The 16856-nt window shown below is 54.1% G+C and overlaps 2 protein-coding genes across 5 annotated transcripts in view; both read left to right on the forward strand.

Moving 5' to 3' along the window:
- dph1 (diphthamide biosynthesis 1) overlaps nucleotides 1-11799 on the forward strand; it is an 89482-nt gene extending 77683 nt beyond the window's left edge. Inside the window, exons 10-12 of one of the 4 annotated variants that reach the window (XM_088906718.1) lie at nucleotides 2632-2710; nucleotides 9472-9606; nucleotides 10805-11799. In XM_088906718.1, the coding sequence (XP_088762844.1) occupies nucleotides 2632-2710; nucleotides 9472-9606; nucleotides 10805-10918 (328 nt within the window). In that variant the 3' untranslated portion in view covers nucleotides 10919-11799. The remainder of the gene's footprint in view (nucleotides 1-2631; nucleotides 2711-9471; nucleotides 9607-10804) is intronic. The other 3 variants (XM_088906719.1, XM_088906720.1, XM_088906721.1) reach the window with 3 other exon arrangements.
- Nucleotides 11800-13759: 1960 nt separating this feature from the next.
- Nucleotides 13760-16733, forward strand: ovca2 (OVCA2 serine hydrolase domain containing). Its single transcript, XM_088906884.1, has 2 exons — nucleotides 13760-14044; nucleotides 15201-16733. Exons 1-2 carry the CDS (start codon nucleotides 13870-13872, stop codon nucleotides 15743-15745), a joined length of 720 nt encoding a protein of 239 aa, XP_088763010.1. The 5' UTR covers nucleotides 13760-13869; the 3' UTR covers nucleotides 15746-16733.
- Nucleotides 16734-16856: the final 123 nt, after the last annotated feature.

Raw genomic sequence — 16856 nt, forward strand, 5'->3', positions numbered from 1 at the left:
GGAGCGGTGGCACTATGGCTCAGGATCTGCGCCTGTGGCTGGAAGGTTGCCAGTTCAAATCCCACAGTCGGCAGAGGAATCCTACTCCGTTGGGCCCCTGAGCAAGGCCCTTCACCCTAACTGCTCCAGGGAGGCCGTATAAATGGCTGACCCTGCGCTCTGACCCCCAGCTTCTCTCCCTGTCTGTGTGTCTCATGGAGAGCAAGCTGGGGTATGCGAAAAGACAAATTCTTAATACAAGAAATTGTATATGGCCAATAAAGTGATCTGATCTTATCTTATATCTCTGTCTAACATATAGGCAACACATAAAATGTAATTTGGTGCAGCCTTGAGCTCTGCTCATGTATCAGCTGTTTGCTGGTTCAGAACCTTGCAGGTACGCAGGGGGTTTTGAGCACGAGAGCTCGGTGCACCGTGCGGACGGGCGGGCGACAGCGCAGGCTGCCGCCGGCCGCGCTCGTTATTCTCCCGGCAGCGCGGAGGGGGCGGGACTCTGGGGAGCGGTCAGGCCAGCAGCACCGCGCCGTCAGGGACCAGCTCAGCGAGCAGGAAGCCAGAATCGGAGCAGCTCCCCGTGGAGAGCGCGAGGCTCAGCGGGGCTGGAGTCTCTCCCTGACCCTTCGCACACGCGCCCCGGTGGCGTCTGCGGGAGAGCATGGGGGCTCGGCTCAGGCGAGGCAGGTCTCGTCATGAAAGTCTTATCTCCTGCGTGGAGCAGAGGGGGTTATATCTACTAAAATAGCACTGTACCCTGGTCACATATGAGTGTATTTTAGCATTCCAGCCCTGTTCTTGTATCATATTCCTGCCACTAATCCAGGGATTCCAGATACTGGCCTTTCCTTCCATGTCAGATCTCAATTATTTCATTAATCTACATTGCTGTAACTTCCGATGTTTCTTTTAACCCCTTTTCTCCTGTGTTCAGCCTCCACAAAGCTTCGAATTTGACCTACAGCAAAGCAAATGTCCAGCAAATTCTTGCCCAGTGGAAAGAGCGCCACCAGCAGGTCCAGCAGCTGGTGGACTCTTTAACAGAAGCGCTTTGATTTTCCTCGAAGTTCTCTCCTAAAATCTCTTAAACTAGAAGCCCCACTTCTAGATGAAGTGATCTGTCAAGATCAGACGACAGAGGGGGTACCGCTTCTGTCTCTCCTTCTGTAGTAAAAATACTCAGATTACTGACGCAAAAAAAAACATTAATCATCCTCTGTTTTCAGTGCCTAAGGAGACGGATTCTGTGTCTGTGATATTAGCTGTAACCACTTTCATTCTAAACAAATTAAAGCTCCGCGCTCTGTTATTGCAGACGTCGCTTAGCATACCGAGCGATCTCGCCGTCCCTGTCTCGTCTCGCGGCCCTGGGGGCTGGGGTTCGAGCGCAGCGCTGAGGACGCATCCACGTCTCTGCTCACGTTTCCTCCCAGCTAATTGGCTGACCCAGGCCAACGCCGGGAGCCCTCGCCGGAGTCCCGGAATTCTGCACCGCAGGAAGAGACAAAAGCCAGTGGGAGCTTGAAATGCGAAAGCAATCCGTGGATTTTTTCTGGTTTCGTGTCCGTTGTCTGGAGAACGGGGCCGGAGTGAGACCCCAAGTCTCCCCCTTCCCTTCCTCGTCAGGGACGTGACACCAGCTGCGGTGCGTGGAAAATGAGGGGGAACATGATGAGCCCCCCCAGGGGAAGGAAAGGAGTTTGTTATTGGATCGGGGGGGAGCTTGTTGAGTGTCAGACCGTGCGGGCGTGTTGGGGGGGTCTCTCCTAGCTGGTTACAGCCAACAGCAGCGCATCTCTCCTCTCTGCTCCTGCCTGCCTGCCTGCAGATTCCTATCTTCCTATCTAGGGCAGCTCCAGGGGGACCCCACCCTGGAGAATCGGGGCGAGCTCTCACACAGACTGCAGGGGAGGGGGGTTTGGGGTGCAGGAGGGGCAACATGTCCCCCTTGCTCTTGGTGTCGGGGGGCAGGCCAGTCCAGTGTGAGCGAGCCGGCCGCAGTGTGGGGGGGTTCCAGTGGGGTACAGGCCTGTCCTGTGTGAGCGAGCCGGCCGCAGTGTGGGGGTACAGGCCTGTCCTCTGTGAGCGAGCCGGCCGCAGTGTGGGGGGGTTCCAGTGGGGTACAGGCCTGTCCTCTGTGAGCGAGCCGGCCGCAGTGTGCGGGGGTTCCAGTGGGGTACAGGCCTGTCCTCTGTGAGCGAGCCGGCCGCAGTGTGCGGGGGTCCCAGTGGGGTACAGGCCTGTCCTCTGTGAGCGAGCCGGCCGCAGTGTGGGGGTACAGGCCTGTCCTGTGTGAGCGAGCCGGCCGCAGTGTGGGGGGGTTCCAGTGGGGTACAGGCCTCCATGGCTCGAATGCAGCACCTCTGCCCTGTTCCTCACCCGTGGAAGCCCGGTGTGCAGCCCTTGATCTGTCTCTGTCTCCTGCTCCATCTCCCTCCGTCAGCCTCCCTGTCTTCCTCCTGTCTCTTCTTCCTCCTCCACCGCTCCCCCCTCCCCTGTCTCTCAGATCCAGATTCCTGGAGGCTTCTTTGCTGTATCAGGAAAGCCTTTAAAACAGCCCCAGCCAACAGTAACAGCCAGAGGGCTCCTTTATGGACAGTAGCACAAACCGCCCTGTCCTCTGTGTCTTCCCAGGTGGGTGCAGATTGCATGTCCTCGGCTGTCCATTGACTGGGGCTCTGCCTTCTCCCGACCGCTGCTCTCACCGTACGAGGTACAAATGCCCTCCGGCCCGCCGTCTGCTCGTCACGGCCGCGCGCTTCAGACGCCAGACAGCTGCCTGGTGTTGCTCACAGCGCCTCAGTCTCGTTGTGAGCGTTTGTGTAAGGCCCTGCATGCTGCAGGCGGCTGCCACACGTCTGAGCTGGCTGCATGCCTCGCGGCTGGCGCTCGCCCTCTGTGTGTACCCCATGGTGATTTTTAGCTGGCAGGACTCTTGTCCGCCCTGGTTGCGTTAATCAGGAAGGGACAGGGGAGGAAGGGGTTAAAGCAGGCTCTTCCCAGGCAGCGTCCAGAGGGGAATGTAATGGATGCTTGTGGTCCAGATGCAGAGAACCCACGGTTTTAAAAGCCCAGATAATGGAATTTGAGCCTGGAACTCATTCCGTCCCCCGCTGTCCGGTATGGATCGGCCTTCGTTATCTCAGGTGTAATTAAGTAGTGTAAACACTACCCGGCGATAGAGGAAGACGCAGGCAGAAAGCGGTTATCCATGAAAGTCTGGCAGGAGACGAGCACGGCGCGCACACGCTCCAGCACCACTGCTAATGCGCTGTCTTGGAAGAGGGAGGATGTGTGTTTACCGGACTTATTTTTGCCATTTGTTTTGGAGTGGCGGAAGGTAATTATCTGGAGCGCGGAGACAGAGGGAGGCAGCGGGAGTTTTAGCAGGGGGTGGGGGGGGGGTGAAAATTGCATAACCAGCAGCAAGAAGCACAGGAGCTGTGCCCATGAATAATACCCCCGAGGACTTGGCAGGAGAGGAGACTGGGATAACTCCATGGTAAACGGGCCTCGGATCAGGTTCTCTCCCTCGCCTCAAGCCTGTCCCATCCCCAGCTCTTTGCAACCTGCTGCTTCGTGAGCCAGGCGCCTCTAATTGGGTTGCAGGAGCTGTGAGTCTCCCCGGTGTGTGCTAGCCAGCAACGGGGCTCTGGACGCGAGTGTGTTGAGCAGCAGCAAAAAGATTCTGAGAATCAAAATAAAATATTTATAATGCGAGAGAGTTTGAATGGTTATCAACATCAGCTTAATGTAAACTGGGAGAGAGGCAGTGTGGGCTAGTGGTTAGAGCTGAGGCACTGGGAGAGAGGCAGTGTGGGCTAGTGGCTAGAGCTGAGGCACTGGGAGAGAGGCAGTGTGGGCTAGTGGTTAGAGCTGAGGCACTAGGAGAGAGGCAGTGTGGGCTAGTGGTTAGAGCTGAGGCACTGGGAGAGAGGCAGTGTGGGCTAGCGGTTAGAGCTGAGGCACCGGGAGAGAGGCAGTGTGGGCTAGCGGTTAGAGCTGAGGCACCGGGAGAGAGGCAGTGTGGGCTAGCAGTTAGAGCTGAGGCACCGGGAGAGAGGCAGTGTGGGCTAGCGGTTAGAGCTGAGGCACCGGGAGAGAGGCAGTGTGGGCTAGTGTTTAGAGCTGAGGCACTGAGAGAGAAGCAGTCTGGGCTAGTGGTGAGAGCTGAGGCACTAAGAGAGAAGCAGGGGAAAAGTGGAGCCTGAGAGGAGATACAGTCTATAGCCATTACCTCAGGGACAGCTTGCTATCAGTTATCCCTTCTTTGCAATTCTGCCAGCACTAGGCGTAAACAATGCTCTTCTTCAGAACACCTGTATAGCACCCGAAGAGCTTTTACAAAAGAAGTGTGAGACATTTTTATCGCAGCAATGCGCTGCACTACAGCATAACTCTCCTACTCCTCCAGTTTGACAGGGGAGATTGACTATAATGAGCCTGAGCAGGAACACACAGTGCATTTTCCGTAGCATGTAAAAGCTTGAAATAGTATAAAAATAGATATTAAATCATGTGCCCTTATTAATGTATAATGAGACAGCAGCTCTTCCCCGTCTCTCCTAGCAGCAGGTACATCGCTGCCGAGCTGAGCTCTAAAGGGGACCAGCTCCCCCTGCTGGTGATAGCTGGGCATTGCAACAGCAGCAGACCAGAGAACTTCTTACCTGTCTGAGGAGCCCAGATCAACCAAACCCAGAGCCACACTGCGTCACCCGTGTTTTGCAGTGTGATGGAAACAAGTAGTCTTCTTGTCAAACAGGCACTATGAGCTCTAGGGCACACACGCTCTCTGGCAAAGAGTGTTTTAATTTGATGGTCCTGGCATGCATCTGGTCTGATCTGACTTTCCAGATCACAGGATCAAAAACAAACTGTGGAACTGTGTTGGACACGTGAATAGCTTATTGTCAAAGGGGCTCTGTGAGAGAGGTGCGAGTGTGCACCTGTGTGACAGCTCTGCCCTGTAGAGAAAGAGTATTATTCTCAGGCGGAGCGACCTGACTCCTGGGCTCCTCTGGTGCTGGGACATGAGAACAGTTACAAACCAGACAAACCATTTGGCCCATCCAGTCAGCTTGGCCGCTGGTAGCTAATTGATCCCGAGATCTCTGCTTGTTGAAAGGAGCCAGAGTATCGGCGTTACCAATGTGGATGGGCAGCGTGCCCCTGACTCCCACAGCCGTCCTGATGAAGAAGAGCTCTTGGTTTTAAACGTACTTCCCGGTAGTTTCCGCCAGTGGGCCCTTTTTGTATTCAGATTTTGAATACTTGGATCAGGTCTCTTGTCCTCTCCTGTCTTCTCTGTTCAAGACTAGAGGGCTCGTCTCCTCCAGCCTGTCAGTGTGGGACATTCCCCTGAGCCCCAGAACGTATCTGGTGGCTCTTCTCTATAACATGGCTACCGAAATTGTATGCAGTAAGCTAAATGAGCTTTAATAATAATAATTGCTTACAATTATATAGCGCTTTTCTGGACACTCCACTCAAAGCGCTTTACAGGTAATGGGGATCCCCTCCACCCCCACCAGTGTGCAGCCCCACCTGGATGATGCGCCAGTCCTCTCCCCACACACCAGCTCTCAGTGGGGAGGAGAGCAGAGTGATGAAGCCAGTTCAGAGGTGGGGATTATTAGGAGGCCATGATTGGTAAGGGCCAATGGGAAATTTGGCCAGGATGCCGGGGTTACACCCCTACTCTTTTCGAGAAATGCCCTGGGATTTTTAATGACCACAGATAGTCAGGACCTCGGTTTTACGTCTCATCTGAAGGACGGCGCCTATTTACAGTCTAGTGTCCCCATCACTATACTGGGGCATTAGGACCCACATGGACCGCATTGTGAGCGCCCCCTGCTGGCCCCACTAACACCTCTTCCAGCAGCAACCTTAGTTTTTCCCAGGAGGTCTCCCATCCAGGTGCTGACCAGGCTCACACCTGCTGAGCTTCAGTGGGCTGCCAGTTGTGAGTTGCAGGGTGATATGGCTGCTGGCTTTGTTGCCCAATGTTAATGGAACATCTGTTGATTTAAAATATTCTGCACTTCTTACTACTGTATATATCCTAACATTCTGCCTCCTTTACTGCCTCCAGAGCTCGCTGCTCTGTCCACATCCAGCCCCGCTCCTGCTGCTCGGAGTGACTCTCTCCCCTCTCTGATAAGAACTAGCAGACAGCAGCCACGGAGTATTTAGATGTAAACTCAATATTCTGTGCAATACTGATAGGCTTCCTTCTGGGAATACTGCGTGTCAACAGACAATTTCCAGGGTGGAGATGAGCTCCTTCAATCTGCAGTGAGACAAGTGCAGTGTTTCAAGTAGGCGAAGGCGAATCGCAGGCAGGAGAGAGGATGGAGAGAGGGAGAGATGTGCACGCGCACACACACACACACGCCTGTGAGTACAGAGGCACTGACTGAGGACAGGGCTGTCCCCCCTGACAGGGATGGCGCCTGGCTGTGCTTTGACGTTGGCCCTGGACTGGCCAGCAGAGCGGCTCCCTGTGCGCTTGGGCCCTGAGAGATGGGCTGTCGTGTCGGAGCCCGCCGAGGAACAAGGAAGGGGTGGGATCGTACCCCTCTCTCTCCATCCCGGTTTCCCACCCCCCCCCAACCGCCTCTTCCCACTCGGACTGGGAAACAAACGAGTGCAAGTTAGCGGGGGGGCAAATCCAGCAAAACTGACCCCCACCCCCTCCTCTTCCACCATAGCCCTGGTACTTGTCATCCGGTTTCCATGGCAACGGCACCCTCATTTCTGCCTGCATTGCACCCTCCTTTGTTTATCGCCCCACCTCCCCCCAAATCTGTCCTTGGATCCCCCCACCCCCCCACCCCTGCCGTCAGAGAGAGAGAGAGAGAGAGAGAGAGAGAGAGAGAGAGAGAGAGAGAGAGCGCGCGCGCGTGTGAGAGGAAGGGGCTACCGGCTTATTTCCAGAGCGTCCCATGTGAAATTTCTGCTTCCCAAAACACGGCGCGTCCCTCTTGGAGCAGACTGGGGACGAGTCCGAGACGGCGTGAGGAGGGGGGGGAGGAGAGAGGAGTCCGAGTGAGACGCAGGCAGAGCGGAGCCCATGTGAGTTAGGAACCTGGGGGGATTTACAGATTAAACCCCCTGAACATTTAACGAAGATGAGCATTTCCATGTTTGCTGGATATTTTTGTAATGAGGGAATTTGGCTGCGCGTGTCCCTGGGTTAATCTCCGTTGGGCTTAGTGTTTCAGAGCTCCGACATGACTGGGGGGAGATTGAGCACAGGGACCCGGACTGCACCAAACGAGGATTAAATGCCATCGCCTGGCATTGACCGTCCGGGGGCTCTTTTTCGTTTTTAGTGTGGCGGTGGGCATCATGCTGCAGCGTGGGCACCTCGTGTCTCAGCAGTTCTGTTATAGTGCTGGGGACAAACTCCCCAGCTTCCCAGTAGGAAAGGAAAATGTTGTCCAGTTTTTCTGCGCTTCTCGGTATAGACGCCGGCCTTCTGCGCCAGCATCTGCAGCAGACCCTGCGTGACCCACGAGCGGCCCTCTGTGGCTGCCGCTGGGACCTCCGACCCAGCTTGAGGCCTGCGAGGAACTGCTCTGGCCAGACCAACGTCGCCGGCCGGCCGTCTCGCCCACAGAGGGACTTTGCTGACCCTTTGCTGACCGGTGACACTCGGTCAGTTTCACAAGCCAGGGCCGCCGGGCTGAACCTGCCCACCGGGCGACTCTCTGGCGCTGCACTGCGAGCCTGCAGTCCGCCAGTTACAGTACAGGCATTTCCAGCACTCTCCCACCCACGCAGGGAGACGCTCAACTCGTTCCGATCAGCCCTGACTCCCACCGACAGGAAGGATGGGAGCCTGGCAATGATCTTATTTGCTTCATTCCAGCTTTCCAGGAGTATTTCCGAGAATCAATACTCTCTGGCCCGGGTGAATAGATAAAACAGTCTAGATTCAGTACCCAGTGGTGCTGACCGAATGCATCACTACATCCATGTTCGATAGATTGATATATTTATTTGTGCAGCTGTATAGATTAATAGATAGTGCTCCCCTTGTGAACTGTAAAAGCCTTACATTCATTAAAGTGCTTCTTTACTGCTAGCAGTTAAGATAAGATCACTTTCCTGGGCACATACAATTTCTTGCATTAGGAATTTCTTTTCACAGACCCCAGCTTGCTCTCCATGAGACACACAGACAGGGAGAGAACCTGGGGGTCAGAGCGCAGGGTCAGCCGTTAATACGGCGCCCCTGGAGCAGTTGGAGTTAAGGGCCTTGCTCAGGTGCCCAACAGAGTAGGATTCCTTGGCCAGCCGCGGGATACGAACCGGCAACATCCCAGCCACAGGCGCGGAGCCACCGCATCACCCCTTTATGTCGTGAAATCTGATGGCTCAAGGAGAATAAGCAAAATCTCACAAACTGCAACTGCTGAATCTGGACACCGGGGGGTGCTATTTGCTATGCAAGAAAGCTGTTCTGAGGCGAAACCTACAGGCACAGAGTGGGAGCTTTGTTTACCACTTTCAGAGACCTGCACGAGATTTTTATTAGCACCGTCGAAAAAGAAATCAGAAGAAATCAGTGAAATAAAATGAAAAGGCTCAGGAAGAATAGTGAGATTTCTCCGGGGAGCTCTTTACAAGAATGATAGCTTTCGTCGTGTAATCGATTTTTTTTTTTTTTTTTTGCTGCCTCTCTTTTGTTAGAGGTTACAGCTTTGAAATTACTGTCATTAAAGCGTGGAGTGGCAGGAGTGTCTGTCCTCTCTGGGGACCTGCCACTCACTAACAGCATGCATGTCCCATTCAGCAGAGCCCCAGAGAGCTCAGCCAATCAGTCCCATCATCAGCCAATCAAGCGTGATAAATCTGCGTGCAGGATACAGCTCGTCCTGCGGTACGGAGATTCTGCTCTTGGAAAGACAGGACTGAACGCTGCTTGCTCAGATCCTTCCTCTGCCTCACATCACACAGAAAGCTGCTGTATTTAGTGCACACGCTGGCGTGCGTCTGTGTGCGTTGCATTATGTCATTAATGAGGTGTAATTTCTCCAGCAGCTGGCAAGGGCATTTTTGGAATCGGCTAAAGGATTAAAACTCATTTTTTAGTATTATGCGCCAATCGGTTTGTAACATTCCTCTTCTCTGGGATTAACTGATTTGGGAAAGTTCTTTCGTCGCTTTTACAGAAGAGATTAAGAGTTTAACATCTTGCGTTGCTTATTACACAGCCCCAGCGGAGAATTATCTGCCCCTGCGAAGCTGTCTGTAGTTTTAATGAAAACGGGGCTGTTTGCTTTTCCAAATCTCCGAGAATTAAGTGACAGGAATGTCTGCGCCGGCACTGAAACACGACTCCCGCCCTCATATCCCCACGGCTTTTCCCTGTTTCTTTTTTCCCCAATCTTTCCCTCTCTCTCTCCCCCCCCCCCAATCTCCCCTCTCTTCCTTTCCCCCCTCTCTCTGTCTCGCTCCCAGGCTGCAGTGGCTCTGCAGGAGCTGGAGTGGCAGCAGACCTATCCTATGGACTTCTACTCCAATCACAGCCTGGGACCCTGGGCCGTCAACCATCCGGCCAATCGGCCGCCACGCCCGGCCCTGAAACCCACCCAGGTCAGAGAGAGCTCCAGGGGCAAGCAGGTGGATTCCCGTAAGGATGCGTGGGCCTGATTAAAAGGAAGCAGGCCAGACCCCTGGATTGGATCCATCCGGGGCTGGTCCAGGGACTGTACAGTTCAGTCCTGTGTGAGTGCGCGTGAGCGTGGGCCTGCAGCGGCACCTAGTGTTGGAAGGGTGTTACTGCAGGCTGAAAAATCGCCAGCCCATCTTGGTCTGCTATGGCAGCACTTCTTAATAATAATAATAATTTCTTACACTTATATAGTGCTTTTCTGGACACTCCACTCAAAGCGCTTTACAGGTAATGGGGATCCCCTCCACCACCACCAGTGTGCAGCCCCACCTGGATGATGCACCAGTAGTCTCCCCACACACCAGCTCTCAGTGGGGAGGAGAGCAGAGTGATGAAGCCAGTTCAGAGATGGGGATTATTAGGAGGCCATGATTGGTTAGGGCCAATGGGAAATTTGGCCAGGACGCCGGGGTTACACCCCTACTCTTTTCGAGAAACACCCTGGGATTTTTAATGACCACAGAGAGTCAGGACCTTGGTTTTACATCTCAGCCGATGGACGGCGCCTGTTTACAGTACAGTGTCCCCGTCACTATACTGGGGTATCAGGACCCACACAGACCGCCGGGTGAGCGCCCCCTGCTGGCCCCACTAACACCACTTCCAGCAGCAACCTTAGTTTTTCCCAGGAGGTCTCCCATCCAGGTACTGACCGTGCTCACACCTGGAGAGCTTCAGTGGGCTGCCAGTTGTGAGTTGCAGGGTGACATGGCTGCTGGCACTTCTTGCAGTTTCAAACTGCCAAGCCAGAGAACTGAAGTCCACTATCTCAAAGAATCTCATTCATAAGTCAAAGACTTGTAGCAGCAAAAAGGGACACAGACTATTCTCTGCACTGCTGTTTTTGTTTGGCTGAGATGACTGAGGCCTTTACCTGGTTGCATCTTTGCTCTTCTGGCTAAGAACTTCCTCTATGGCTACAGGTGTCCTCTGACACTGTGCTCACTCTTTCATGCCTGGCTGCTACACAGTACTTCCCTGTTATCTCTTGTCTCTCCCCTTTTTCTGAAAAAAGGTGATTATTGAATGCCAGACTCCTGTTAGAGAATTAATTAATTATCGCTGGAGCCTTGACTGCAATGAGTCTCCTCCCACCAATCACTGTCTTTCTTTCCGCAGAAGAGCAGGCAGCCTGACGCTCCGCCGACAGAGGGGTGTGGAAAATCAGAGGGGTGCAGCACCTGTGGGCGCCAGGAGGAAACCACACAGCCGTCCACCACAGCCAGCCAATAAGAAGCCACCGCATATCCCAGCCCACTACAGTCTGGCCAATGAGGGCCTGGGCCACACCCACTTTATAAAAATGATTCCAACCAATGAGGAGTTAGGACAGGCCTGTTGAGTCGCCATCTCCAGCCAATGGAATGTTGGGAACTCCCACTCCATGTGCCTCACTGGCCAGTCAGGTGCTAAGAATGAGTTGGCTGCTAATTGTGAGCCATTCTGAAAAAACTGCCAAGGCTGGGCAGAACAGACAGAAAAGACCTTATAATTATAATGATAAATTCTTATAATTCCAAAGAATTGTGGACTTTTGGTTTCAGAACCGCTGAATAAGCCCATTTTTGTTATTCTGTGTAGACTGGGATGTTTTTTCGTAGCTGTCTTGATGAGGTCGTGAAACTCTACCCATCTTTTTACTTTACCTAAGCAGAGCACAGTGTGCGAAACATATTTATTGCAACACACAGACTGAGGCATTGTGCTTCAGTCTGTGCCTGGCCGCAGGGCTGCAGATTTAGACTTCTCTTTGTTTACTTCCTTTCAACTTTGAAGTGAGTAACGGCAGATACTTAAGGAGGAAAATGGATTCCAGAGCAGGGTTTTCAAACGAGATAAGAGCAGCAGTCTGCTCCCCCCCCCACCCTCCCCACAGAGTTCGGGGCCTTTCTGGGTGTTTGGTTTGTGGGAAGGATTTACATTTGACAGATTGCAATCTTTCAAACCTAATAACTCCGAACGAAAGCTGCTGCCTGGGCTAAAATATCTCTGTCAGTACAAAAGGGGTCCGTTCGCGTCGGCATTTTTTTTAAGTGCCCTTCTTTGGGATCTGAGAAAAAAGTCCCGCTTAGCCTCCTTTTTTGCTTTAAGCGATTAAAAGTGGCTGATGAAAAGGTTGCGTTGCTTTTGGGTCAGTGTATTTTCATCCCTGTGAGAAGGAAACCTGTAGCCCATGGCGGAGGGCAGCGGTCTCCCAGCAGGAGGGGCAGAGCGTGGCACCAGCTCAGCTCTGGGCGCGGTCTCCTCCGGGCTGCCAGGCACTGGTCACCGCGGCGACCAGGACCAAGACCAGCGCTCGTGGTCGAACGGCTCTGCCCTCCTCCAGTGCTCGTCTCGCAAACTCGAGTGCACGCGCGGGCCCAGAAGGGTCATCGGCGAGGGACGGGACATTGGGATGCTTCCCCGGAGCTGACAGATCCTGGGATATTGCACCCTCATTCCATCAGGGATCCCAGAGGCTGGACCGGGCAGCACCTGGCACTGTCCTGGTCAACGAGTTCTTCTTACATGGCGGATAAACCGCAGCACGCTCCTGGGCTTGAGGGGGCGCGTTCCTGGGGAGTCTGGGCCGTGCTTGCTGTCTGCAGGGTGGCTGAAGTGGCTCTGAAGAACTGGGGGTGTTTTGGGGGTGACAAGTCACTGGTGGGCTTTAGCTGTTCCCTAACAGAGAGGGGCATGCATAGTAGAGCCATACAGAGTGGCATTAAAAACCCAATTAACTACAAAAGCCTGCAGATCACAGTCTCATCTCTGTGAACACTAGCCTCTTGCGTGTGAAACGCCTCCAGAGTGACTCGTGTTGGCACACAGTTTCTGCCTCTGTCTCGGAAACAGGTATAGATAAGGTTATTTAGCGCATCGGGGGTATTATACTGTTGCCACATCTGCCTACAAGCTGAGACACTGCTCTACATAATGAGCCTCAATGGATATTTTGACACCGTCAATATATTTAATGACATTATAAGCCGCCAGCGCAGCCCAGCAGTTAGCATTGCTGCCTCAGTGTTAGGGCCCTGGGTTCGATTCCACCCCTGGGGTGCTTTCTGCATGGAGTTTGCATGTTGTCCCCGTGTTTGCGATTAAAACACGGGTCTCCTCCCACACTCCGAAGGGTAATTAGTTTCTGTAAAACTCGGCCCTGGTGGTGTGTGTTTGTGTCTTTCCGTCCTGTGATGGACAGTCGTCCCGTCCAGGGTGTGTCCTGTCTTGTACCCGTTGCTTGCCGGGATAGGCTCCGGCTCCCCCGCGAGCCTGAAGTGGGAGGCGTTTAGAAAACGGATGGTGGACAAGTCGCCTCCCGGCTGCCAGGACTGGAGCGCCCCCTTGTGGAATATCTCTGGTAAGTGACACCTATGCTCTGAGCCCGCGCTTGATCAGTATAGGAGCTTTTGTCAAGAAACTCCAATGCAAATTACCGTTCATTTTAAAATATTGTTAGCATTAGGTTTGCACCTCTGAGGCGAAGTTTACAAGTTCTTTAAGAATGAAGATATGAGGAGACAAATTGTTTCTATAAAAGCGTCAGCTTCTCCCGTCACAAAAGCTACTGCGCCGTCGAAAGGTTTAATAATAAAGATCAGGACGTTAGCAGGTTTTCATTTAAGATAATATATTACATTTTTTTCGAAGCCTTTTAAATGTGTGAATTTATCAAATGCACGCAATGCAAGCTGCCTGGACACGCGTGTTAAATACCCGACAAAGGGAACTCGCAGCGCAGTTTCACAGTCGCCGGTTCAACGAAAAATGTTTAAAACTAATCTCAGTCAAATACAATTGACGGTATTCAGAGACTGATCATTCTCCTTTTCTGAACAATGCTGCACAACTGTTTGAGGCGTACAGTTAAATAATAAAATATAACTTTAAAAAACTCGCTATGCAGTGGTAATACGGGTTTATAGCGTGCAGCAGGGACAGGGTACAGTACTCGCTTGTCAGTACTAGTTGTGGAGCTGGTACTGTGTAGTGTTAATTCTTAAAACTGTAGGCTGAAGAATAGAGAAGTGTGTCAGCGCTCTCGTTGGAGTGACGCACGGAACCAATAACACAGAGCTCGGTTTTCTAGCCGGGAGTGTGAGGGGGGAGGACAGCTGCAGGTACTTGAGGTCCTCATCTCGCTGTGCACGCTCTCTGTCCCGAAATAACAACAACGTGTTGGCGAGCCCGTGCCCGCTGCCATGGCCTCCTCGCCCCCGAGACCCCTCCGGATCCTGTGTATCCATGGCTACTGGCAGAATGCCGACACGTTCCGGGAGAAAACCGGCGCGCTCAGGAAGGCGCTGAAGAGGCACGCGGAGCTGGTGTATATAAACGCCCCGCACCAGATCGGGCACCGTGGCCCGCCCGGGTCAGGTAGGACACAGAACCGCGCCGGTACCGGACCTGCCGGCTCACACGGCCTTTTCATAGATCTGCTATAAGTGTTTCCAGACAGAACCATCACAGTGACGGACTGCTGAGGTTGTGTTATCATTGCCGATTGAACTATGAAGTTATTGTTGTTATTTGCATTGTATTGTATTTTCTGGACACTCCACTCAAAGCGCTTTACAGGTAATGGGGATCCCCTCCACCCCCACCAGTGTGCAGCCCCACCTGGATGATGCGCCAGTCCTCTCCCCACACACCAGCTCTCAGTGGGGAGGAGAGCAGAGTGATGAAGCCAGTTCAGAGATGGGGATTATTAGGAGGCCATGATTGGTAAAGGTCAGGGGGAAATTTGGCCAGGACACCGGGGTAACACCCCTACTCTTTTAAAGAAACACCCTGGGATTTTTAATGACCACAGAGAGTCAGGACCTCGGTTTTAAGTCTCATCTGAATGACGGCACCTGTTTACAATATAGTGTCCCCGTCACAACACTGGGGCATTAGGACCTGCAGACAGCAAGGTGAGCGCCCCCTACTGTCCCCCATAACGCCTCGTCCAGTTTTCCCAGGAGGTCTCCCATCCGGGTACTGACCAGGCTCACAGCTGCTGGGCTTCAGTGGGCTGCCAGTGCTGAGATGCTGGATGACATGGCTGCTGGCTGGAGTAGCCTGCTGGAAGCAGCTTTCCAACTGGAGGCTGCACTGGTATGCACCTCAGGTACAGGAGTGGAGGTTCCTGTGATACAGTACAGCATCAGAGCATGGGAAAGATTACGAGCTTGTCGGGTGGTCATAGCTCACTGATCTCAGGGTCTCGCCCGGCATTTCCTGAAAGAGCTTCAACAGCAGGGCTGGGCAGCTCGTTCCACACCCCCACCACCCTTTGGGTAAAGAAGTGCCCGCTGTTGGCTCTGGGGAGGTCCGCTGGGTCCACATGCCCTCCTCTGGGCTTGTTCCCATGCAGCGATGCTGGGCTTTGGACGCAGCGACCGCAGTCGAAACCCCAGTAACTCGATCTGCGGGCTGCCATGGGGTCGCAGCCCGAGCTCGCGGACACCCTCTCCCCTCTCGGGGGTGTCTGACAGCGGGCCGGGGTTCGGGCTCTGCTGGACCTGAGGGCTCGTGTTTGTCTCCGCAGCGCTGGCGGCCCCTCTGCCCGCCGACCCCCCCAGACCCGCCGCCCCAGGGGGCCCGGGTGAAGACGGCCGGGGCTGGTGGTTCTCGAACCCCCGGGACCGCAGCTTCAGCGCCGAGGAGAGCTGCGCCTCGGACCTGGGGCTGGACGAGAGCCTGGAGGCGGTGCGCCAGGCCGTGGGGGAGCGGGGCCCCTTCGACGGCGTGCTGGGCTTCAGCCAGGGCGCCGCCCTGGTGGCCATGCTGTGCGCGCGGCAGGAGCGCGGCCAGGAGCCTGGCCCCGGCTTCCGCTTCGCGGTGCTGGTGGCCGGCTTCCGCAGCCGCTGCGCCGGCCACGCCCCCTTCTACGCCGCCCCGCCCCTCGGCCTGCCCACGCTGCACGTGCTCGGGGACTCGGACCGGGTCATCCCCGCGCCCCTCAGCCGGGACCTGCTGCCCGTGTTCCGGGACCCCGTGGTCGTGACCCACCCTGGGGGGCACTACGTCCCCGCCGGGGCGGCTCAGAAGCAGGAGTACATCCAGTTCCTGGAGCAGTTCACGAGCAGCTGAGCGCTCGCCCGCGGAGGGGGGGGGTGCAGCCGTCGTCATGGTTACAGCCTTGGGTGGGGCAAGACCGCGGGGAAAGGGGGGAGAGAGTGTGTGCTCAGGGATCGGCCGCAGGAATATCCCTGGTGTCCGGGCTGCCCTCTGGGATTTTTTAAACAGCCGATTGAAGGAAACCTCTGACTCGGATCCCGGAAGTTAAGCGTCTCCTGGTTTTCCCTCTCGCCCGAGAGGCCAATTAAACAATTAACCGCATCGTCCTCCTTCGCTGGAGACGCGTGCGGTTTTCCCGAAGGTCCGCCAACAGGCACGGGTGCCCCCTAAACACCCGAGGCTGGAGAGAGGGGTGATTGTTCGGTTGGAGCTCTGGGGCAGCAGGACCCCGAAGACACCAGCCCCCCCACCCCCTCGGGGAGAATGCGGGGCGCTCAGCGAACAGGTGCAGCAGGTGCCAGTCGCCCACGGCAGCCTCTTAACACAGCTGGACTGATGGGCAGAAACATCGACCCCCAGCAGCTGGATTACGTGACCATCTGGTTTTTCAGAAAACACTTTTTATTAGTGTATCAAAAAAACAGTGGAGGTTTAATGACGGGGAAAATTCCATTGCCCTGCTGAAGGACACCAGTGGGACTGAGCGTCTATAATCTTCTAGCACAGAGGGCGGGCTCGTCTGGTCTGGACATGCTGGGCAGCTTGAGTGGAAAGCTAGTGGGAAGTCTGGATCAGGGTTTGGGATAATAACCCACTCAGCTCAGGGAGTTACTTTAATTGAATCGGTCTGTGTCCTGTCACTGCTAAGGCTTTTTGGCCAGTCTTTTGTATCCGTTTTATTTCAAAACCTCAAAGAACCAGTTACTAAGGTAGTAGACAAAGGGGCAGAGAGATCACTGAATAAACTGAAGTTTTCGCAACAGATTAGTAATTGAAGTAAATTAAGGCAGTCGAAATTTTCTGTGTGTATCACTCAATAAATCTAAAACAAGAATTCTAATCATGGGACTGTTCCACTTTGTTCGTTACTGTTTGGGAGACTCTGGGAGAATGAGGGCTCTTTGACAGGAGAGCCTGTCCCACCCTCCTCAATTTCCCTTCGGGATCAATAAAGTCTTATCTA

This window comes from Atractosteus spatula, chromosome 27 (genome assembly GCF_055471065.1).
Source record: "Atractosteus spatula isolate fAtrSpa1 chromosome 27, fAtrSpa1.hap1, whole genome shotgun sequence".
Classification (NCBI taxonomy): domain Eukaryota; kingdom Metazoa; phylum Chordata; class Actinopteri; order Semionotiformes; family Lepisosteidae; genus Atractosteus; species Atractosteus spatula.